Genomic DNA, 20,554 nt, shown 5'->3' with positions numbered 1-20,554 from the left:
TGGAAAGCACCCCGCGAAAACTACGCGTGTAGAACCAGAGCTTGTTCAGTGAAACTTGCTGGATTAACGGCAGCCGCCGCTATCCCAACATCTACGTGAACGCATCGCAGACCCACTCAGAAAACATTCCAAATTGTCAGGGTGCGTCATGTGTGTACAGTTGCATTTTGTATGGTGTTTTTGTATACTATTTCTCCCTTGAAATTAACTTTTAAAGTATTAACTTTTCAAGTTAGATTCTGAAGTATTGAGACGCTTATCATATACTATCTATACAAGATAATGTTATCCTCTAGCTGGTGCCGTTGTAAAAACCAGGAATTAGCTTGTACGAGTATTTTTAAAATAATGGAGGCATTACATTATCGTACCTGATCATGTTTTGTTCTTATATATAGTTATAATAGTTTTGGAATAGATATCTTAATTTATGTCGAGTTGTCGGCTGCTTAAACTCCATGTGTAAGGCTTTAAGTTTTACCCAAAAAATGTTATATAGTTAGAATGTTTATATGCACTTGAGGTTCTAATAAAGGGCCCGAACATGTAAATCGTTTTATTTCTGTCAAAATTTGTTATACTTGTTCCTACTTTATATCTCAGAATGACAGCATTAAAATTCGCTTTATAATTTTGTATGTGTTCGTTGTTACATAATTCCCCATGCCCTCCACAATTATTATATATAGCTCCACAAAGTATGGGAGCTATATATATAGTGGAGGGCGTAGGGATTTTTTTTTTTTTGGGTCGAAATTCACGTTCGGCCACCTCTGGCCTGCGGGAATTTTGCGCAACGGTCCCGCCAATCGCGGCAACCTCCTTCGCGATAGCGCGGAAGCTGGCAGTACCTGCCGGCCTGGTCGCTCGCGGTAGGACAGACTGACTGCGGCAGCAGGCCCTTTCCAGGCCGACAAGCGCTGCCATAATATTGCGCTGCTGTGGACATTCCTGCGCTGTTGACCACCCTGGCGTTGCGCTGGGGCGAGCGTTGGCGCAGGCAAGTTCACCCGCGGCTGGCTTCCAGACTGCGGCGATTTCTGACTGGGTATCTGCTATAATTGTTGGTTCGGATTCGCAGTTCAATGCTAGAGTTGAAGTTAATTTTCTAAATTGAGTACTCATATGATTGTATCACTTGTAATTACTCTTTTTCTCTCGTACTTTGATTGCAGAAGTTTTGTTTCTAATTTTGTTGTTCAAAGTCAATTATTTATACCAACGCAAAACTTTTATCTTTTGGTCTTCAGCAGCCCATCACTTTAATTTCGCAGATCTAATATTCCTTTTAGCATTCAACTGCTACGTTTTATTTGTTTCAAAAATATTTTAATACAGAGTCATGTCATATATCAAGCTGTTTTTCTGCTCGTAAGGAGGAAGTCTGCTGAGATGTGTGGGCCTCCAAGCACCTTAACTTATCTGCCAAAACATGGTAAAGAATTTTCGGAACCGCTGTCTTAGAAAATGTCTCGATCACTTGCAAAAATTTCCTCCTATCTGGAAATTTTTTTCGAGACTTCGATGTTGCGTGAGGCTGCAAAACTTTTTTCCACATGAAGCCATGACAGAAAGGGGGATAAATTCCGTAGACTAAAGTAAATGTTTTTTTTTCTATTAGCTCTTTTCTTAGGAAGGAAATCCGCGGGTTCAATGGATAGATATCTCACTTCGGACCGGAATGAATAATGAAATTTTGTTTTCCCTCTGTAGGACAATCTTTATTGATTTCCTGTTTGCGATTTCGCAAAGTTATATCGTGGTTGTTGAATTGTCGATTCAAAATCGTTAACAAATAGTCTTCATTTTTGTTTATTGAATTATGTACATTATTCTATTTGAAGTGCATGAATTCTATTTACAGAATTTTTGTCGTTATTGATCACGAGAGCATCCTCAACCCTGTATTCAATACTCAAGTTATTTATTTATACCTTTTCTGTTTACTTTTCGCACTCTTTAATGTCACAAACTGGCGACCAACATCCACTCAAAGCTCATCAACATACTCCGAAGGACCTATTGCCTGCACCCCGCATTACGACACTGCGATGAACGATAGCTCGTCGTCGGTTGTGGCTGCGATGAGTTGTTATGGAGCCCATGACGATATTATCGTCGTCGGTTGTGGCTGCGATGAGTTGTTATGGAGCCCATGACGATATTAATGGTTGCGGTGACGCGTGCCGAGCGCTAATGCGCGATCCTCGTAGACGCTGCCGCCGCTGTCTTTAAAGATGCACGATTCTTGCATGCAGCGGCCGTGCCGGCGTCATGGCGGCGCCTCCTCTGCTTCGGCCCCGGCTGCTGCCAGCTATGCTGGATATGTGCATACATTTAAATTTTTATGTAGATGAGTCCAATTCTATTTTTCGATGCGATCGTCCGAGTCCTTTCGTACCTCAATGTCATCGATTCTATCACTTACTTTAAGGAAGAGACGCGTTTTTGCTGAAGGATAGAATATATGATACAAGATTCGTGTTTGACTATGAAATGCCATTTTTAAAGTAAGTGTTCACGATACAGTAAGTCAGTAATTGGTTTTAATCAATTTCGTTACAGAAAAATCATCAAAATCGTTGCCGCAGAACACCTGCGTCAAACTCCATTTATATAGACACTGTATGTTTAGTTTTAGCATTACGCTATTCCATGTATCAGGTTGCTCCGAATGATACGAGAATTTCCTTTAATGAATGTGAAGTGTAATCAAGAAGGGCGAAATTGTGTAGAGCTTTCGAAGCGCGCTCCTAAAAAGCAGCCCTTGTTATTGATCTTGCACTGCTGAGTTTGAGCTGCTCGCTAATTAGTTAGTGTGTGGCCCGCGGTTTACCGACGAGAAAGCAAACGAATTTTAGTTGCCCTCTAAAGCGAAGCGCATTTCTGGGATGCTTTCTGAGATTACGAGATGCATGAGTGAGTAGGCAGTTCGGGTCTTACAGGGATATATAATGTTACAGTACTCATACTGAAGCCTTTAAGTAGATACCGACTACATGTGCTTGGGTTACTTAACCAAGTTTGTTTTATTATGCCATGTTTATGATTTTTTTTTTGCAATATTTATGCCCGTTTGGTAGTTTCAGGCTTAATATATATCGTCTTCAGAGGTGATCAAAATTACAAAGCGAAAAAATTCCTACATTTACGCCATTTTATACTCTGAACGATGCATTTGATCGTTTGAAGGCCGTTTAATAGCGCCACTGTTCATGCAACTCTCTGAAGTCAAGACCTTATCTCCAAGTTGTGGCAGTCTCTGAAGATCCAAGTATTCTAGAGACGGCAGCGCATTGCCCCAGAGACTGGTTTAAATGCGACAACTTGTAACGCTGAACTTAGGTTCTGTCGGCATTCCATTTACTATATATGGCAGATCTCACGAGTTGCCGCAGAGTTGCGGCCGTTAGAAGACTGTCATGGACTCTCCAAGCTCATCTTATAGTGTGCTGTAAATGGAAATAACTCTTTTTTATCTGGTCACAGAAATGTTTTCAATGTTTATACTAGAAGATTTCCGCCAAGAGTTATTTTACATACAGTTCTTGTCTTCTTGGACAAAATTATTATTTGTTTCAGTTTATGTAAAAACTGATGTACAGATGTGATATTCTCTTTCTTTCCAAGATTCAATCTGAGTGGATTTAATCGTTTAAAGAATTGAATGTTCCATTTCACGTTAAACGGGTCTGCAGATATCCAAATTTATATTGCAATTTCTGTTTTGCCTACAGAATCAATTCATTTCCTTTATTCCTGTGTGGTTTCGATCTGTTGATTCAATCAAATTTGGCAGTGAACTCCATAAAAGAATAATTTATTTTCACAGTGAGCAGTTCCATAATTTTGAAATAGAATTTTTTTCAGAAGCTGATGTGGCCGCTAATTATATTATTGACGGTATATTATTATTTCCTGTCTAAATTCATCAGCTAATAATTTTCTTAAAGATTTTTATTTACTTAGACAATTATTCTAAATGTTGTAATGGGCCTTTTCTTGTGCACGTTCTTCGATCGAGCGAATTAACAATGCAAATTGGAACCGACAGCCGCCCGCCGCGGTTGTTGCTTGGCCGATTTAACGAGCCTCTGCCCAAACCTTTCGTCGGCCGTGGCAAACATTGACCAAAAACTCTGCTCCGTTTGCTGAAATTGTTCACATTATTCTTGCAAACCTAGAACAGGGAATTTCTTCCGCAAGCTTCGGATTCTGTTGGATTCTCTCTTTGTGTTTTGTGGACGATGCAGAACGAAATGTAGCTTGTGTTATTTTCGTAAAGGGATGAAAAAGATTGTTATTTCTTGAAAGTATTTAATCATGTTCTGGTCTTCCTACTTGTTTGATTTTTTATTTAGCTTTACTCTTCTTCTTGAAGCTGTTAGGTTTACAATGACACAACATCGCTTAATTTTGACGTAACATCACATTACGCTAATAGTTGCGTGGTAAGAATCAACGCTTGCAACGATTACATAGCGTCCTTATTCCTAGTGAGGTTGGGACATTAGTGGACATTTTACATTCGGCAGCAAATCGAGGAGCTATAAAGATGTCGTGCTGGTGCCTGGTGGTGTCGTCCGCGCCGAGCAGGAGCGCGTGTGGCCGCCCTTAACACTCCTATAAACGTCTGCATCTTATCTGCTTTCGAAATCAATCCTGTCGCATAAAAAAAATGTTCGTGCAGATTCGAGCAGGATCAGAGTCCTGTTTTACTCTCATTTCTACCGTGAAATGTATATTTTTTCGTAATTTGCAACAGGCAATACATTTTGTTAATGCCTTTTTCTTTACATCAAGAATGTTCATTCAAGTTGGACATGATATAGAAAGTTGTTCAAAATAAATCAATTCAATAATATAACTGTCTCTTATTTGAATTTTCTATGTATTTTAAATTTCAAAGCATTAATTATCTTTCTTACCGTCGTCGTTACCGTTTTTCAACGCTTCTGTTGATTTCACATGCATTGATATGCACATCTTAAGCTTAGGAAGAACATTTGAATTCATTAGTGTCCTAATATCGCTCACAGACCAAGGCTGCTATGTAGATAGACCCGAACCTATCCTAACTGATATTCTTGTTGTTAATTTTTATATACTGTATACTCAAGTGTCAAAATAGCACTAATCTGAATTATGGTATTAAAGCTGCGATGTTCTAAATAAGTGCAATTATTTTCATTAGTTTGTATTGCCAACAAACTCTCTAGAAGATTACTTCCTAATTGCTACTTTGAGTGAAGTCTTAGCAAAGTATCGCGTTCAGAAACGCTCTGCTCTCGAGCACATAGTCTCTGTAAGGCTGGAAGTGCGTGCTTAAATATATAATGTAACTGCCATAGGTGCACCTTTCTTCTTCTTAGAATGCAATTGATGTGAAAATGTTTCAAATTTTTTCTTACCCATTCTTCAAAGTATCTTAATATGTTAGAGATATTAACTTTTCTCCTCTCAAGAGATTTTTGATGCTGTATTTAGTTTGCTTTAACTCTTAAGCGAGATTTTTGTTTTGTTTGCTTTCCCCTAAAACAGCCCTGAACAGACCGAGTAATTCTTGTTTTTGTTTATCTTCCACCCAAGCCTGACAAAGGACTCGTTATGCACTTTTAAGCGAGCACAAAGGTAAAGCCAAGCACCCTCAGTTACTACAATAGTCGTAAGAACTCTCCACACTCCCCTGCTTCTTCAATGAATCGTATTTTTTCGCCACCGCAACACACTCGTTATCATGGGCAAAGTAACCGTTGATTTATTTTTTCTTGACTGACTCTTTGATCTTGTAATTCAATTTATCTCATATACTCCTTTCAATGTTCCTTACTCGTTGAAATAAATAAATTCTGATCCACACGTGCACACAACATATCGCTATTATTTGTTGCTGTATTGTATTGTTGTGGGTATTATGCCCTTGTCATCGTGATAATCCCTGCATGCGACCGCCTCTTAGCATTTAATCGTTCTGGCAGTTCGTTACAAAGACTTTTATAGCATCGATAAGATAAGTTAAACTTAAGAACACTTGCGGACATGCCTCACTTTGCTCAACAGTTACTCTAACTGCAATACATTTTATTGACAGTCTTTCGGAAGAAACGAGTGTATAATTGCTGACGTTGGAAATTTGAAATAGTTCCTAACGCTGTCGAAAGAGCTTCCTCTTTATTCGAGCTTCGATTTCACTGACAAAAATTTACCGTGAATGTGAGCTTCGTATGAACCTTCACTATTGCATTTAAAATTCAACTTCAGAATGTTTTTTTTTAACTTCGTGACCTTAAATGCTGCGGCTGTTGATTGATGACATGAATGAGATTCCTCTTTCGTCATGACTGCTGTCCCGATTTAAAATTACAGTTAATTACAAACATAATCAATAATCAAGAGTTTAGTCAGTCGATTCTTTGTGTATATCAGCGAATTTTAACTTGTTACTTCATCGTCGGTAATCTTCAGTGTGCGAAAAGTACGACAGTTTCGGCAGTTTCATGCCCGTACTCGTCAATCTGCCTCTACAATCGATCGCACGATTCGCATCCTACGGCCACTTCCACAACGTCGGTCAGACCTCAAGCCACATCGTCTTGCCACGAGTGACTCTCTGGTCACCATAGTTTCAAAAATTGCCTCACAGCCAACGTCGCATCTCAGTGTCCTAAGGAGAGCCCCAAATCCCAAACTGCCATTCCGGCGCACTTCTTCACTCGGCAGCCACCATCACACCTAACACTTTGTCTTTCACCGGCACCATCGGGCTGCCAGCTTCAGCTGGGAGGAGGAGCAGGGGAGTTGTGGCGCCCTACTTCTCAACGCGATATGGAGGAAGTCCACAAAGTCTACCTGCCACTATCAAGAGGATGAGTGAAGTAGAACCGTGTCCGTCTTGTCAGACATCTTGACCCTGTTGTGATGAGGAGCGGAATGCGGTTGATCGGCAGCGACTCCAGACGATTCCCAGTTCTCGCTTCTCCTCAAGATGGCATCCTCATTCGATTCCAGAGACCAAAAATGCTGTTAATTTATGGGTTGACAGCTGTTCCTCTGCTGCTCCTAAGCGCCAAAGAAGCAGCAGCTATAATGGGCAGGATCTTTTCCTGAACAACCACACAACGGTGACGCAAACCATCAGCAACCCCGTGAGCTATAGAAAGAACCAGGTTCGTCACCGTGGTAGAACGCAGACATTACCTGCGCCTGTTTCTATGCGCAATTCTGCTTGTACGATCGTTAAGCCTCCATTACCTCCAAGATTATCGTCTGTCGGTTACACGTCTAGCTGCCCACCATCCTGTTGTTCCGCTGCTGTAACGCAACCACCACGATGTACATGCGAGCCCGTTGAATGCAAAGCATGTCTTCTAAATTGTCCCTCTTCTCCTTCGCCAACCGTACACTGCAGAAGAGATAGCGCCTCTCTCAGTGCATTAGAATTTCGGCGCAAATCTGACACGAGTGACCGCTGGAACAGCTTTCAAGAGGATCCAGGAGCTCTTAGTGACACGTATGTCTACTCTCATCAAAACTCCTCCAATGCCTCCAACGAATCCTTTTACGCTTCAAATTCACAGCGTCGATACTATGGTGCAAACACGCATTTCACGCCCTATAGACTTTCAATGTCGTCTACAAACTTGGAGACACATCTGGAGCCAGTGGATGGATCTCCATGCATGTCTCCGCAACTTCTGTCATTATCTCCTCCGTCTAACACTCCATCACCACCTGGATCACCCTCAGTGTGTGCATTGTGCCACCCCACTGCTGGACGGTGTGATGAGCACTGCATCAACAGTCCCTTATCCAACATGACATTGGGCTCAAACACACCTTTCTCCAATACTCCGTGTTCAGACGCACAATGCTCCACCACATCATCGTGTCTCTCGCCACAGTGCATTGACGCCGGCGCTCGTCCGACCTACAATCCTCATAATACTATCCACCTCGTAGCTCCTGGATATCAATTGTCATCATCGTGTCCACCATCGTGTCCTGCATCTTGTCCAGCGTCTTGTCCAGCGTCTTGCCCTACTTCTTGCCCTGCTTCGGCCAACGCTTCGTCATGCGGTGAAATACCTCCTTACAACGATCAACAGCACAAAGCTCTCACCTCGCATGGCTCCATGGTTTTGGAGACAGAAGTTCAGGTAAAAGATATATCAAATGTCCCATTAAACAATTTATAATCTAAAAATGTTTAATATGTCTAATGTGTACATTTAGTTACAAAAATTGTTCCGGCTCTGTTGGTAAAAAGGAAAGGAAGGGTTTGACAAGAGAAACCCTTTATCACTCATTCGCAGTTTATGCACCACATTAAACATTTAGCTATGGATGGACCTTTTCCATAATAATTTAGAATTTTCCGGCAGATTTCAGATTCATGGATACTATTATTATGACAGTAACCTGTTTTGAAGCTGACACTTTTGACTGCCTTAGAAATAAAATTTATTGTCACACAAAAAATCAGGTTAATCTTAGAGTTATAATTTATCCGTCTCACAGTTTTTATGTGTCATTTATTGATGATGGCCCAATTTTTATCACACTTGAAGTATTAGTGAAAAAATTATAAGCTGCCAATTGTAGGGGGAATTAAAGCATGCATGTAATGTTTAAATTTTATAACAGCTCCGTCTATTGGTTTTCTCAAGGCTTATATTGAATTCCTGTTGATTGAATGACCTCGAAAAAGATAAAGAGCGACTTAAAGTCGAATGTGATTCCTGTGCGCCGCCAACCCGGCTTGAATTCTCCGTCACCTTGGATTTCTAAGAAATTTACGAAGCGGAAAGTGAACGGTGACAGGTTTCCTAAATAGGGTCGGGCTAGGACGGCATTTTACGGCTTCAGAACATTATTACTTTGCCGTCGTCTGGCACTCGATCTCTTCCGTGGGTATAGAAAGAGAGGCGTGTTGCGGAGCTGGATATTAAAGGGCCAAAAACGTTAATTTACTGACGACAGTGCACTTATTTATGAAAGTGTTGCTGTAGAGCGTGTGAGCGATGTCCATGCTGAGAGGCATGCCAAACCATATCCGAAGTCTTAATGCTGGATGCTGCAAGATTTATGGCTCTCTCGTGGCTCTCTATTTCAGGATTGCGAATTTCGTTCCTTGAGAAGTTCATTGGTGAGTGACGCGCCATAAATCCTTGCATTACTCGTTGATGGTGAATCCTAATGCGTGTGCACGGAGCTTAATGGGTCAATAAACTTCAACGAATAGACTTAACTTTAATTCGCACAGGTTTGAAGTGTCTGATCTACGCAATACGCTAATGCTGCTTGTCGTATTTTCCGTGCTCTTTGGCTTACCTAACATTGTAAGAACATTATGAACTAATTTTGAAAGCGTATAATTAACTATTCTAGCATAACAGCAAATTGAGATCTTATCCCTTCCGAAAAGAACGTTCAACCCTTTACAATGTAAGATGAATCATTTAAACTATTATTTTCATTATGGTACTTATTTCACTTTTGTATTTTGCATATGTGACACGGAAATGGTGTCTTAGAGACAAAAATTAAATGCTGCTTTTAATTTCATAGTTTTCCCGTTGCTACCAACCACAGTTGTATTTTGCAAGTGTGACTAGAAATTAGTAAAAGCTAGAATTGAATACTGGATGAGGCTGGGCATCCACGATCTCCTTTGTTCTCTGCTCTTCTGATTTTGATGTCTCCATCGATTTTCGATAATTGCGCCCAGTTGGACTTCGCGGCTCCGTTGGCCCAAGCTTCAACTCCATGTAAACGACTTGAACCCGTAAATGTGTTGCAATATTAACGTGGTTATGTTGCGTGGAGTGGAAACTTCGCGGCTTTGTTGGCCCAAGCTTCAACTCCATGTAAACGACTTGAACGCGTAAATGTGTTGCAATATTAACGTACAGTTATGTTGCGTGGAGTGGAAACATCGGACCATCCTCAAGTGTGTTCCTGAGGAGCAAACAATTTTCATCAAATTTTGTTTCCGGATGCTACGAAGATTTGATGTTCTGATGAGACGTTTTTTTTCGACCTCACAGACTCAATATCCCGATATGTCGAATACGCTTGTGCAGTGAGTCAACATTGGTTTACATTCGCTGCTAGAGTTTAAATAAATATTTTCCGATTTATGCGCTCTAGCATCATTCTATATCTTAATTCGCGGTGAATTACTAGTGTGACATCACAGCAAGTCCACCATGACTCGAAACATCCCGGTGCGCTTCAACCAAGATTACCAACATTTGCTTAGAGATTATCAACATATAAACCAAAATAATTAGCAGCGATTTACAGTTTTATTGCAGGTCGTGATTTTAGGGTTCAAAAAAACAGATTTACTCTAATCGGATCTTGCATACATATTGTAGAGTTGCAGAGATTACCAATTAACATCGATACTATCGATGTTAATTGGTAATATTAACTTACTATAAAAATCTCCTACTAAGCGTTTGATCGAATGTTAACACAAAACTTACGTGAATTATTCTTACATAGTCAATACAATAACTGTATTTTTTTCGGCAAAACGCTACACTAAAATCAATCTTAAAAACGTTTTCATGGTACCTACCTATCAATTAACATATCAAAAATAATTTCATACACAATATTCATGCCATTTCTTAACAATTTATGAAAACAAAAAAGTATTTACTTCATTGTTACCAAACGAAAAAAGTAGGATTCAACGCTGGCATCGAGTCGTGCTTCTCCAGCTGCCGACCGAGCGCCTTTAAAAACGGAGCTTCTCCGTCCCCCTCCCGTCCTGTTCATTCGCTCCTCACCCTGAGCACCTCACCTCCTATAACAGTTGTGCCGCAATCTTCAATACGTGGGAGTGTTGTAGGTGATTAATCGTATTCCTGCCAGTTTTGCACTCACCTCTCATACTGAGCACCTCACCTCCTGCATCAGTTGTGCCGCAATCTTCAATACGTGGGAGTGTTGTAGGTGATTAATCGTATTCCTGCCAGTTTTGCGCTCACCTCTCACACTGAGCACCTCACCTCCTTTATCAGTTGTGCCACAATGCTGAGTATAACGTGTGCGCATGGAGGCGATTTATCGTATCCTTGCCACATTTGCTGTGTGATTGAGCTCATGGAACTCACAATTGGAATTGCGTGGTGTACTTTGGTTCTGTTTGTGATGCAACAGTCAGTCAGTTAACTCGACTCATGAACAGATGTTGATATGATTATAATTTTAGGTGCCGCGTGTGTATTCTAATTTGTAGTTTACTTCTGAATATTTTGAAATGAATGAGTTTATAACGAAATCATATTAGCGGCGCCAGTAGATGTTAAAATCTTTGTTAGTTATTTTGCCTCCAGCTTAGTCGGGAGGAATAGTGGTAGTACACTATTTTTCTCTGTGTTTTGGTAAAATTTGCCAACTTAGGTCATTCCGAAAATGGGTTCGTGTTTTTATTTTTGCTGATGTCGTAGTATGAACGTTGGCGCCACGACGTGAACGTCGCATCATTAACTTTGCCAATAAGGGATCATAATATAGTATTATAAAGGGAGTAAACTATTGGACGTTCCAGAGCTCGCTGGAGCTCTGCCAAACAAACGAATTTTGACGATGGTGACTCCCAGTTTGCTCGGCTGATGTTATAACCATATTAAATCTCGAATATGCCTTTTAATACTAATTTTTCGATAGATATCTTAACTCAACTCTTCGGTTCATTTCATCGAGATCAGGATTCTTTCTCTGTTCATTCATAATTGCGCCATGTAATGTTCTCACCGCAAGTTCATTGCGTCGTATGGTGTTCAAGCCATGAAGTTCATGACGTCTTGTGGTGTTCACGCCGTAAAGTTCATGGCGCCATTTATTCTTCACGCGATGGAGTTAATTTTTTCATCTGGAGGTGTTCACGCCATGATGTTAATTTTCTTCGTATTTTCGTCGTCACAGATCTCGGACGATGATCGCATGTCGCTGACGACGGCGGTGAGCGAGGACGAGGAGGGCGAGAGCGCCGACGCTTCGCCCTACAAGGGAGCGCGTGGCGGGGGCGGCACCACGGCGGCCTCCTTCAACTGCACCGGCGCCGTCAGGAAGGCTGGGTACGTCTGCTTCATTTTCTTAAGACCAGGGGCCTATACTTTCAAAACTCACTAAGTGAACGTAAGTACTTACGTTCTATTTTCTTGTCTATGATTGCTGGATTGACTTGAAAGGCCGTCAATGATTGGCGGATGAACTTACGATATCTTAACTTTTTTTGAAAGTATAGGTCCGTCCGTCTGTCTGTCCGTCCTTCTGTCTGTCCGTCCTTCTGTCTGTCCGTCTGTTCGTGACCACGTTTTCGTCGCCGAGAAAATGCGCTCTCTGTCACTCACTGCTGTGAGTACTGAGTGACACAGTACTGCAGTGAGTAATAGCGCCTTTTTTCCATAAATGAAAAAAATGCTCTAAAAATAGTTGCTAGTTTGTAACTCCGTTTGCCAATCAGTTATCACTGACATGCTTATAAATCAACTAACCACAGACGAGAAAATGGCAGCTGCGTGAACTTGAGACACATTGTGTACTCAGGCCGCTACGCGTAATTAAGAAAATTTGGATATCGCTTCCCCAAATTTCCCTCTGTATACGACAATAAAAAATGTCCTCAGATTTCCCCCAGTGCACAGCAGAGGAGAAATTTCCGCATAGTGATCGCAAGGCGTATGCACGCCCCCCAATTTATAGTTCGTTGTGGGGTAATTTGAATTTTGAACTGTGAAAGGTTTACTTGTGGCAAGCAAGTATATATTCATAGTTTTCATTTTAAGCTTATTTCCATGGGACTTTACTTATTTTTAAAATCATTATCATTATAACCAGGTTAACTCCGTATTTTAACACAAAGGTTTTCCTAATTCCTATCGATATTCTAAATATTAAACAAAAAATTGTGATTAAAGCCAACAAATTTTCTCATCGTATTCATCACTAACATGGAGATTGCTACCAATGAATGACGATATAATTCGCTTTAGTTTGTTTTCGCATAATCATCTGCGAGCAGATCATTTTCTATTATATAAGTTACGATGCAAATCAATTGCCATAGGTTCGTTTTGTTGTGATGTCGATGAGTTTCTATGATTATGGTTGTGATGCAGACCAGTTGCACCAAGTTTAGTCACAATTCAGATCAGTTTAGGTCATGTTTCCATTTAAGTTGACAAAACGACAGGACTTGCTGCATTCACAGATTTTTCTCGCTTGCATTGAAGTACAATCGGCCATTGAAGTTTATTCTGGTCCTTGAATTTCTCATTGCATGCCTGATAAAATGTGACAAATCAGTATTATTCATGTGAGTAACCGCACCGTTCGTGCCGTTATCGTTCAATGGTTGCTATGGTTACTTTTCTGTTATCGACCATCCGAACTTGATCAAATTTGTATGTTTACTGACGAGATGCCTGATCGAGACTGGGTTCAGCATGAAATTTCGCAAATTTTCTTTGCGATGTGCGAGTTTTCTTTGCAGATTTTTTCTGAATAGTTTCGAATTTTTCAGACGATTCCTTGGATTTCCTCGCTAAAGGTTGCTGAAAAGAAACCGACTCAAAATCAATTTTAATTTATTTTTATTGTGACACGCTGGAACTTTTGATTAGGCACATTTTCATGTGGGCTTAATCATTTTCAAGCGAGGTTGTTTTAGGTTCTATCGACGTGATTGCTTTCTGTTTTAACTTTTTCTATCCAGTCTTAGCTTTGGTTTTACAGTCTTTGGTCTACAGCCAACTGAAGAAAATCTCTCTTGGACTGATATAAGATTTTCCTTACGAGAAAAATTGCCTCTTGATATCTTCGGTTTCACAATTTAATTCCAGCACCGTGAGCTGTAAAAATAAAAAAATTATTTTTCAAACTATCAATTGACTCATTTTAAACTACTAACATAGATACATATTTTATTTTTACAAGTACCTATACAGAATGGTTACTTTGGTTTTACAGTGAATAAAGTGACTTGATCGGGGGCGAAGACTTTCCCCGTAGTAAGACTTGAAATTCTCGTGCGATGCAATAAGTCCAGCAACGGTCCCACCGGGAGGCATCGACCGTCAACTTCAAACTGATTGCTTGTTTGCTGTTGCGCGAGTGACTGATCACATCAGCGACCGGGAGAAATAAAAAAAGAGCCTCACAACTGCCCTGCTCTGCCGGGCCGCTGCGCTGCATCTATTGATCGCCAGTAACCATTCAGTTTCTCTATCTATTTTCATAATAAAAACTGGAGGTCCACATCGGTTTTCACTGAATGGTCAGATTTGGCTGGAAAGAAATGTGAATTTTTTCGCTTTTCGTGGACTCTTCCAGGCTCAGCTGCACAGCAAATAGTATAAATCACAAAATCTTTATTAGTTATGGCAGGAATAGCTGATGAATGTGGGTGTGTATTCAAACAGCCTCCGTTATGGCTTTCCCTTCGATATCAGCTCTTGTGTTCATTAGTTTCTCATCAATTATTCACCTTCAAAGTTTTCTTTCCTCATTATTGATGCAAAAAGGACAGCTTACTAGAAAAGTTTACTCCGATGTTCATTCATTTTTACGTTCTCAAAAGAAGGTATTAGGGATGTAAATTATCCTATTATGCTCGGAGTTTGAAAATAATTATCTGAACTTTGGAAAATTTCAGGAATTTGTAGGGAGTATTTTAGCCTTTGCGACTTCATTTTTACGCTCGTAACACCTGCAACATTATAAGTAACGGATTTGCTGTAAGAGCTCTAGTCTAAGCTATCCATCGCTACTTCTGTTGGCGAACGCTCGCTTTAAAACGATCCTGCAGGCAATGTCAGGTTGAAATCAACGTTAAAACAATGTATTTCGCGACGTTAAAATCATGTTGAATATTAGTCCGGAATTAAAAGTGAACCAACGTCATTTTATCAACTTCGTATATTTCTACGTTGTTTCAACGTTGAAATCGCGTAGAATTCGACTTTAAAAGCGCATTTATAGAAGGTTTTATTACATCAACATGTTCTATCATGAATGTCACAGTAACAGCCTCCGTTATGGCTACGAGCATTTTATTACAGTGAGCTGCATTTATTATATATATAAATACTTTTTTATTCTATATATTCACTTACCTTTACTTCTGCACTGGCTCGCGCTCTTCGTCTTTGCCCAGCAGGCCACGGTGAACCTTGCATCGTAATTGAGATTAATAGCTATTTTACCTAACTTTCTACATAGTAACTAATTGAACAGTCACTTCTGTGCCTGAATTATATAGATATCATTTATTTCTTCTGCTATTCTCAGGAGGAACAATTAAAGATGTGCAATACGAGTATTTAAAAGCACCATCACATACCGTCACACTTGCAGGTCGCGTGCGCAGGATACAATGATTGTAGATAGAGTAGCAAATAGTATATTTATATATAATAACCGCAGCTCATTGTAATACGGCGCTCATATACTGTGCAATTCATGATAGAACATGTAAACCTGATGAAACCTTTTATAAATGCGATTTTAACGTTGGAATTCAACGCGGTTTCAACGTTGAAACAACGTCGAAATGTACGATGTTGATTATTTCTTCTGCTTCTTATGTCCCAAAGCTGAATAGGTAACATGGATTCAGCTAATGTAGACTACCTATGAAAGAATTAATCGCAAAATTATTGACCCAGGTTTTCATTTTAAAAATTATACGTTTTATTCCAACAAAAACACTGCAAGATCTCGCAGTACAATTTTAATAATGAATAAGGGAATGCCCTCAAATTTAACCTGGTTGACACATCGATATTACTGTTGAAGTTCACAGCAATCCCAGGTCACGCCTACATATGTCGGTAACCACCAAATTCATTATGAATATCATGAATACTGTGATCTACTTGTCTGTAAACCCGATCGAAAATTCATCGTAAATGAGGCTTTTCGGTAGCCAAATGTTGGCTGACATTTATCCTCCGATAAATACTGTGTTGGAACTGTAGAATTATAGCCGCTGTGATGCCCACTGTAGAATTATAGCCGCTGTGATGCCCACTGTAGAATTATAGCCGCTGTGATGCCCACTGTAGAATTACAGCCGCTGTGATGCCCACTGTAGAATTACAGCCGCTGTGATGCCCACTGTAGAATTATAGCCGCTGTGATGCCCACTGTAGAATTATAGCCGCTGTGATGCCCAGGCTGTGTTGACTGCAATTAATGGCACTAATTTGCTGCCGCTCTGTGCCAGTCTCAGGGTTCAACTAATTCGCTTCACTAAATCTACTAATGAAATAATTTGTTGTAGTTGCTAACTGATGAGGTTGAGGCTGTGATGTGAGAGAATTTTGTAAAAGCTCCATAATAAATTCAATAAATTTTTATTCATGGAGCTTCATTAAAGCTCCACAGCTTTATTAATATAATTAATTGTTATGTCGTTCATTAATTCATATGCTGGAATTTAGGTCGTAAACATATATTAATTTTAGCTGTTGCAGACGTAATCAATCGATGTGATTACTTTCGCATACTGCATGATAGGTATAATATAGACCTATAATAATCAAGTCGCTCTCTTAGCTAAATCAAATTTGGAAATTTCTAGAATAATTTACTCGATTTATAATTTAATATTAGACGAGCGTAATTAAAATTAGCGGATTGAATTCAGAGATTTCAGGAATCTCATTGGAGGTTTCTTAAATTTTAAACGCAAAAACTGAATTTCTTTACATCTGTCTTCACGATTTATGGGGAAAATGTTGACGAAGTGAAGCAATTTAGATCGGTTATCAATCATTCACTATTGAGTTATGAGTCTACAACTGCACGTGTTATGTTTGGCGTTCTGTGTATTTTTGAGTTTGAGACACTATCATCTGTTAACGTTAGCTGATTTGAATCCGAACAGTCCTGAGATTGAAATACTCCACTGTCGACTTGATGCTCATTTTTTTCTGAACTCCTCATAAGTTCAACAGATTCGCCTTGATAATGTTTAAGCTTCAATGCAGGAAGATATTCTCAAATGGAGCAGATTATCTTGACCAGTTTACCATACTTATTATCTGGAATATTTTTGGCTGTCTTTGCGTTAATGTTTGGTACAACAAACACAATTTACGAAACCTCTATCGCGAAATCTTCCATATAATCCGCGTGTTCATTCGACATATGATACTTGTTCATCTGTTTGCACTATTTTAGAACGATACCATTTTGCCACTAAATTTCTTGTACGACTGTATTTCAATATAAACTCGACGTGCAAATGCCTGAATATTATACCATGCTCAGTATTCAACGAGTTATTCATAACTTTTGAAACTTTATCGAAAGTTAATATTAGCTATGAAGTTATTGCGTAGCTGGAATGTTTTGTCTAGCGGAGCGGGCAAGTCTTTATTGCAGTTTGTTGCGTCGTGTTGCTGTTGCGTCGTGTTGCTGTTGCGTCGTGTTGCTGTTGCGTCGTGTTGCTGTTGCGTCGTGTTCCTGTTGCGTCGTGTTGCTGTTGCGTCGTGTTGCTGTTGCGTCGTGTTGCTGTTGCGTCGTGTTACAGCTGTCTCTTATACACATCTAGATGTGTATAAGAGACAGGTGTATACTGTTGCATCGTGTTGCTGTTGCGTCGTGTTACTGTTGCGTCGTGTTACTGTTGCATCGTGTTGCTGTTGCGTCGTGTATACTGTTGCTTATGCGCCGCGTCGGAACGTCGGCCGGAATGTGCACTCAGCTTGAGTTATGACCAGCACTCTGTATTGAACTTCCCTTGCATGCGCATCTTCCTTTAGATTAATACTCGGGCATCTTTCTTTGCCTGACGAGTGCCCAGCAGAAACGTTTGTTTAGCGTTTGACTGAGAGAGCTTATTTCTAGGGTATCACAGAGAGTTCACATTGACTAGCAATTAAGTGGAATAATGAGTATATATATGTCAAAAGTACGCAAAAATGTACGTATGACTAGTTTATACTTTGAATTTAGGACCAAATTTATGCAATCTATTCATAAAGAATTTTTATGATTTTAATTAGTTTTCGTCGCTTCTCGCAAAAATTAGAAAACAATTGCTTATGTCCGACAACGGACTCATTAACACGTTTAAGCATCCTAAGTACCACCAAGTGACAAACAAATAATAACTTAATTCAGAAGTTTGTTGAACAGGCGTAATTTGTGTTCAACTTCATTGTCTCTTCGAATCATCCATTTTCCTCTCTTTGTTTTCTTTTTTTGCAAGCGCCGACTCGCTAAAGTTGTCAAGTGCTCAAAAGTTTTACTAGAAAGTCCTCTTATTGGGCAAAAGTTGGCCTCTGGCAGCAGATGAAGTAATTCTAGCAATGACTTCCTTTTTTTACGACTTATTCATATTTTACTAAGATTACATTTATCCTCATTGGCTCATCGTTCTATATACTGGCCAACAAATGAAGCAGAAGCAATTCATATTTCAATCCTCCCATTACAATCGTTGGCCTTTCATTTGAGTGATGAAAAGTTATAGCTGGATTTATGAAATATGAACAACATGTTGATTCACAAGGAAGGCATTAACACAACTCATTTATTATCAGTTTCAAATTTCAACAAAACACTTTTAAAATGCAATCACATCCAGAATTATTAAAATTTTGCTCGAGTCTATTTTATTGCAAAATTTTACGCTTCATGTGTACTACGGGCAGTTGCAGAATGATCTGGTAGTTGCAAAATACGTTAACTATGGTTATGCAATGTCACTGAATTCATAACACGTTTCCTTAACCCCTTTGTTGGCCCCATCGCCTCGCAATGTTCCACTTAAACTTTTATTGCAAAACCTCATCCGTATTCTGTACAAAATTGCCTTCTTCCGCTCGGCTGTGATTCTGAGCGTCTTGCATTGTTTTAAGATATTTTAGCTACGATGAAAACGCTTTTATTTTACGGTTCTATTTTATTGAATGAAGGCATTCTTGGGTTTGGCTTTGATTTGAGTAAGTGGGCATCAAATGGGTTTCTATGTTTTTACTTATCACGGAAAATTGGATTCCCTGAGCGTAATGCTTCTTCTTATTGCGCTTGATTCCAATTGTCTTGTTGCTGTACATTTGATCTGAATTTATTTTTTGACAGCTTTGGCCCTCGTTGGATATTATATTTGCAATTCAATTTTAATTTCAAGTGTCTCATAACTTATTTGCATGTGATACTAACCAAATTGTTATGTGACTTGCGAGAAAGGGCTGAGTATAATACATTAATAATTTATTGAACATTTCGGATCTACCATTCCAGAGCCAGCAGGCAGGCCGCCATTATGCTGACGCGCGTCTTCTTGTGCATTTAATCCGGTCATGGAATTTCTAATATCTCTGGAAGCCATTATCTATATTTAGGAAAAGCCTTCTCCATAAAGTCATTTCTATAGTTATTTCTGGGATTTTTAAACGGCGCTCGTATATTTTAATTTAGTTCTTTTGCATACAAAATAATTTTTCCTCATTCTATGTTTCTTCCATCCGGAAATTGTTGACAGACTGCAAAAAAAACTGCAAAATTTTCTGCGCAAGTTCCAGAAAGAAGTTCTGCTGGAGACATTTTGTCTCTTCTACTCAAAAGGACGGCCTTAGGCAAACTCGTATTGCAGCAGCTGTGACACAAGTTCTCTTGTTTGGGTGTTCGTTGTCCTGAGTTGTGGTGAGTCTCTGTCGGAGAAACTACATTGGCTTCTGATATTCCGCGGAATATTGCTGCGAGGACTTCATTTCTTGAGATTGAACAAGATAAATTGCTTTGTACAGATCATTTTGTTCAGAAGAACTTTCATCGGTCGGGTTATTTAGTTTGATGGGAAAATTTTTTCAATAAACTCCAAACGCGATGTATTTATTGAGTTCACTCGGAGTGTATCTAATCGTATAAGATTACTAATACTTCTACGTAAATAAAGCCATGTATTCCGACGTCACCGAGTCCCGGCTGCGACGTCATGATAAAACCGGTGGGCCCTGTACCGGGGATGTACCCGTTAAAGAGCATCTCGCTAGGGCCATTAGCGAATGGGTCGCTGAATACGGAATGCTTTTACAGCAGCACTCGCTCATGGCCGTTAATAGCCGAGCTTAAAAAAGCTTATTATGAACATAAACTCTAACTACAACGGTTATCCGATGTTTGTCGGACCAGTGGCTGTTTATGGAGACATTTTTGACGAAGAATGCGAGTTTGTGGCTCCGTATTTGCGCTCGCCTGCTTACCATTAAATCTGATTAACGGTGAAGGTGTTGCCACTATTTGAGATGCCACATATGGATTACTGTTGTTACTGTTACTGTTTCTCTAATTTTTCCCTCAACATTATAGGCAGTCTGAATGGTTTGAAAACGGCAAGTGTCTTCGTTCTGTTTCATATTATCTGAATGATGCTTGATAAGCTTCTTTTCAATCAAAAATATATTCATGAGTTGGGTTGTCGTTGATCGTACTAATCTGAGTTCGTCTAATTTTTTTACTGGCTAAAATTTTTTATTTTATAAAATAGTAAAACATGATCTGTATAGTGCCTTAATTGAGTCAT

At 39.6% G+C, this 20,554-nt stretch overlaps 1 protein-coding gene across 1 annotated transcript in view; it reads left to right on the top strand.

Annotated features, from left to right (window-relative positions):
- The first annotated feature begins 5,608 nt into the window (after window positions 1–5,608).
- Window positions 5,609–20,554, top strand: part of LOC108678480 (uncharacterized protein PB18E9.04c-like) — a 41,110-nt gene continuing 26,164 nt past the window's right edge. The window contains exons 1-2 of the mRNA XM_047880488.1: window positions 5,609–8,156; window positions 11,941–12,092. Of these exons, the coding sequence (XP_047736444.1) occupies window positions 7,212–8,156; window positions 11,941–12,092 (1,097 nt within the window). The 5' untranslated portion in view covers window positions 5,609–7,211. The remainder of the gene's footprint in view (window positions 8,157–11,940; window positions 12,093–20,554) is intronic.

This window comes from Hyalella azteca, unplaced genomic scaffold (assembly GCF_000764305.2).
Source record: "Hyalella azteca isolate HAZT.00-mixed unplaced genomic scaffold, Hazt_2.0.2 contig642, whole genome shotgun sequence".
Taxonomy (NCBI): Eukaryota; Metazoa; Arthropoda; class Malacostraca; order Amphipoda; family Hyalellidae; genus Hyalella; species Hyalella azteca.
The sequence above is the reverse complement of the archived record's forward strand: the minus strand, read 5'-3'. Positions and strand labels throughout refer to the sequence as shown.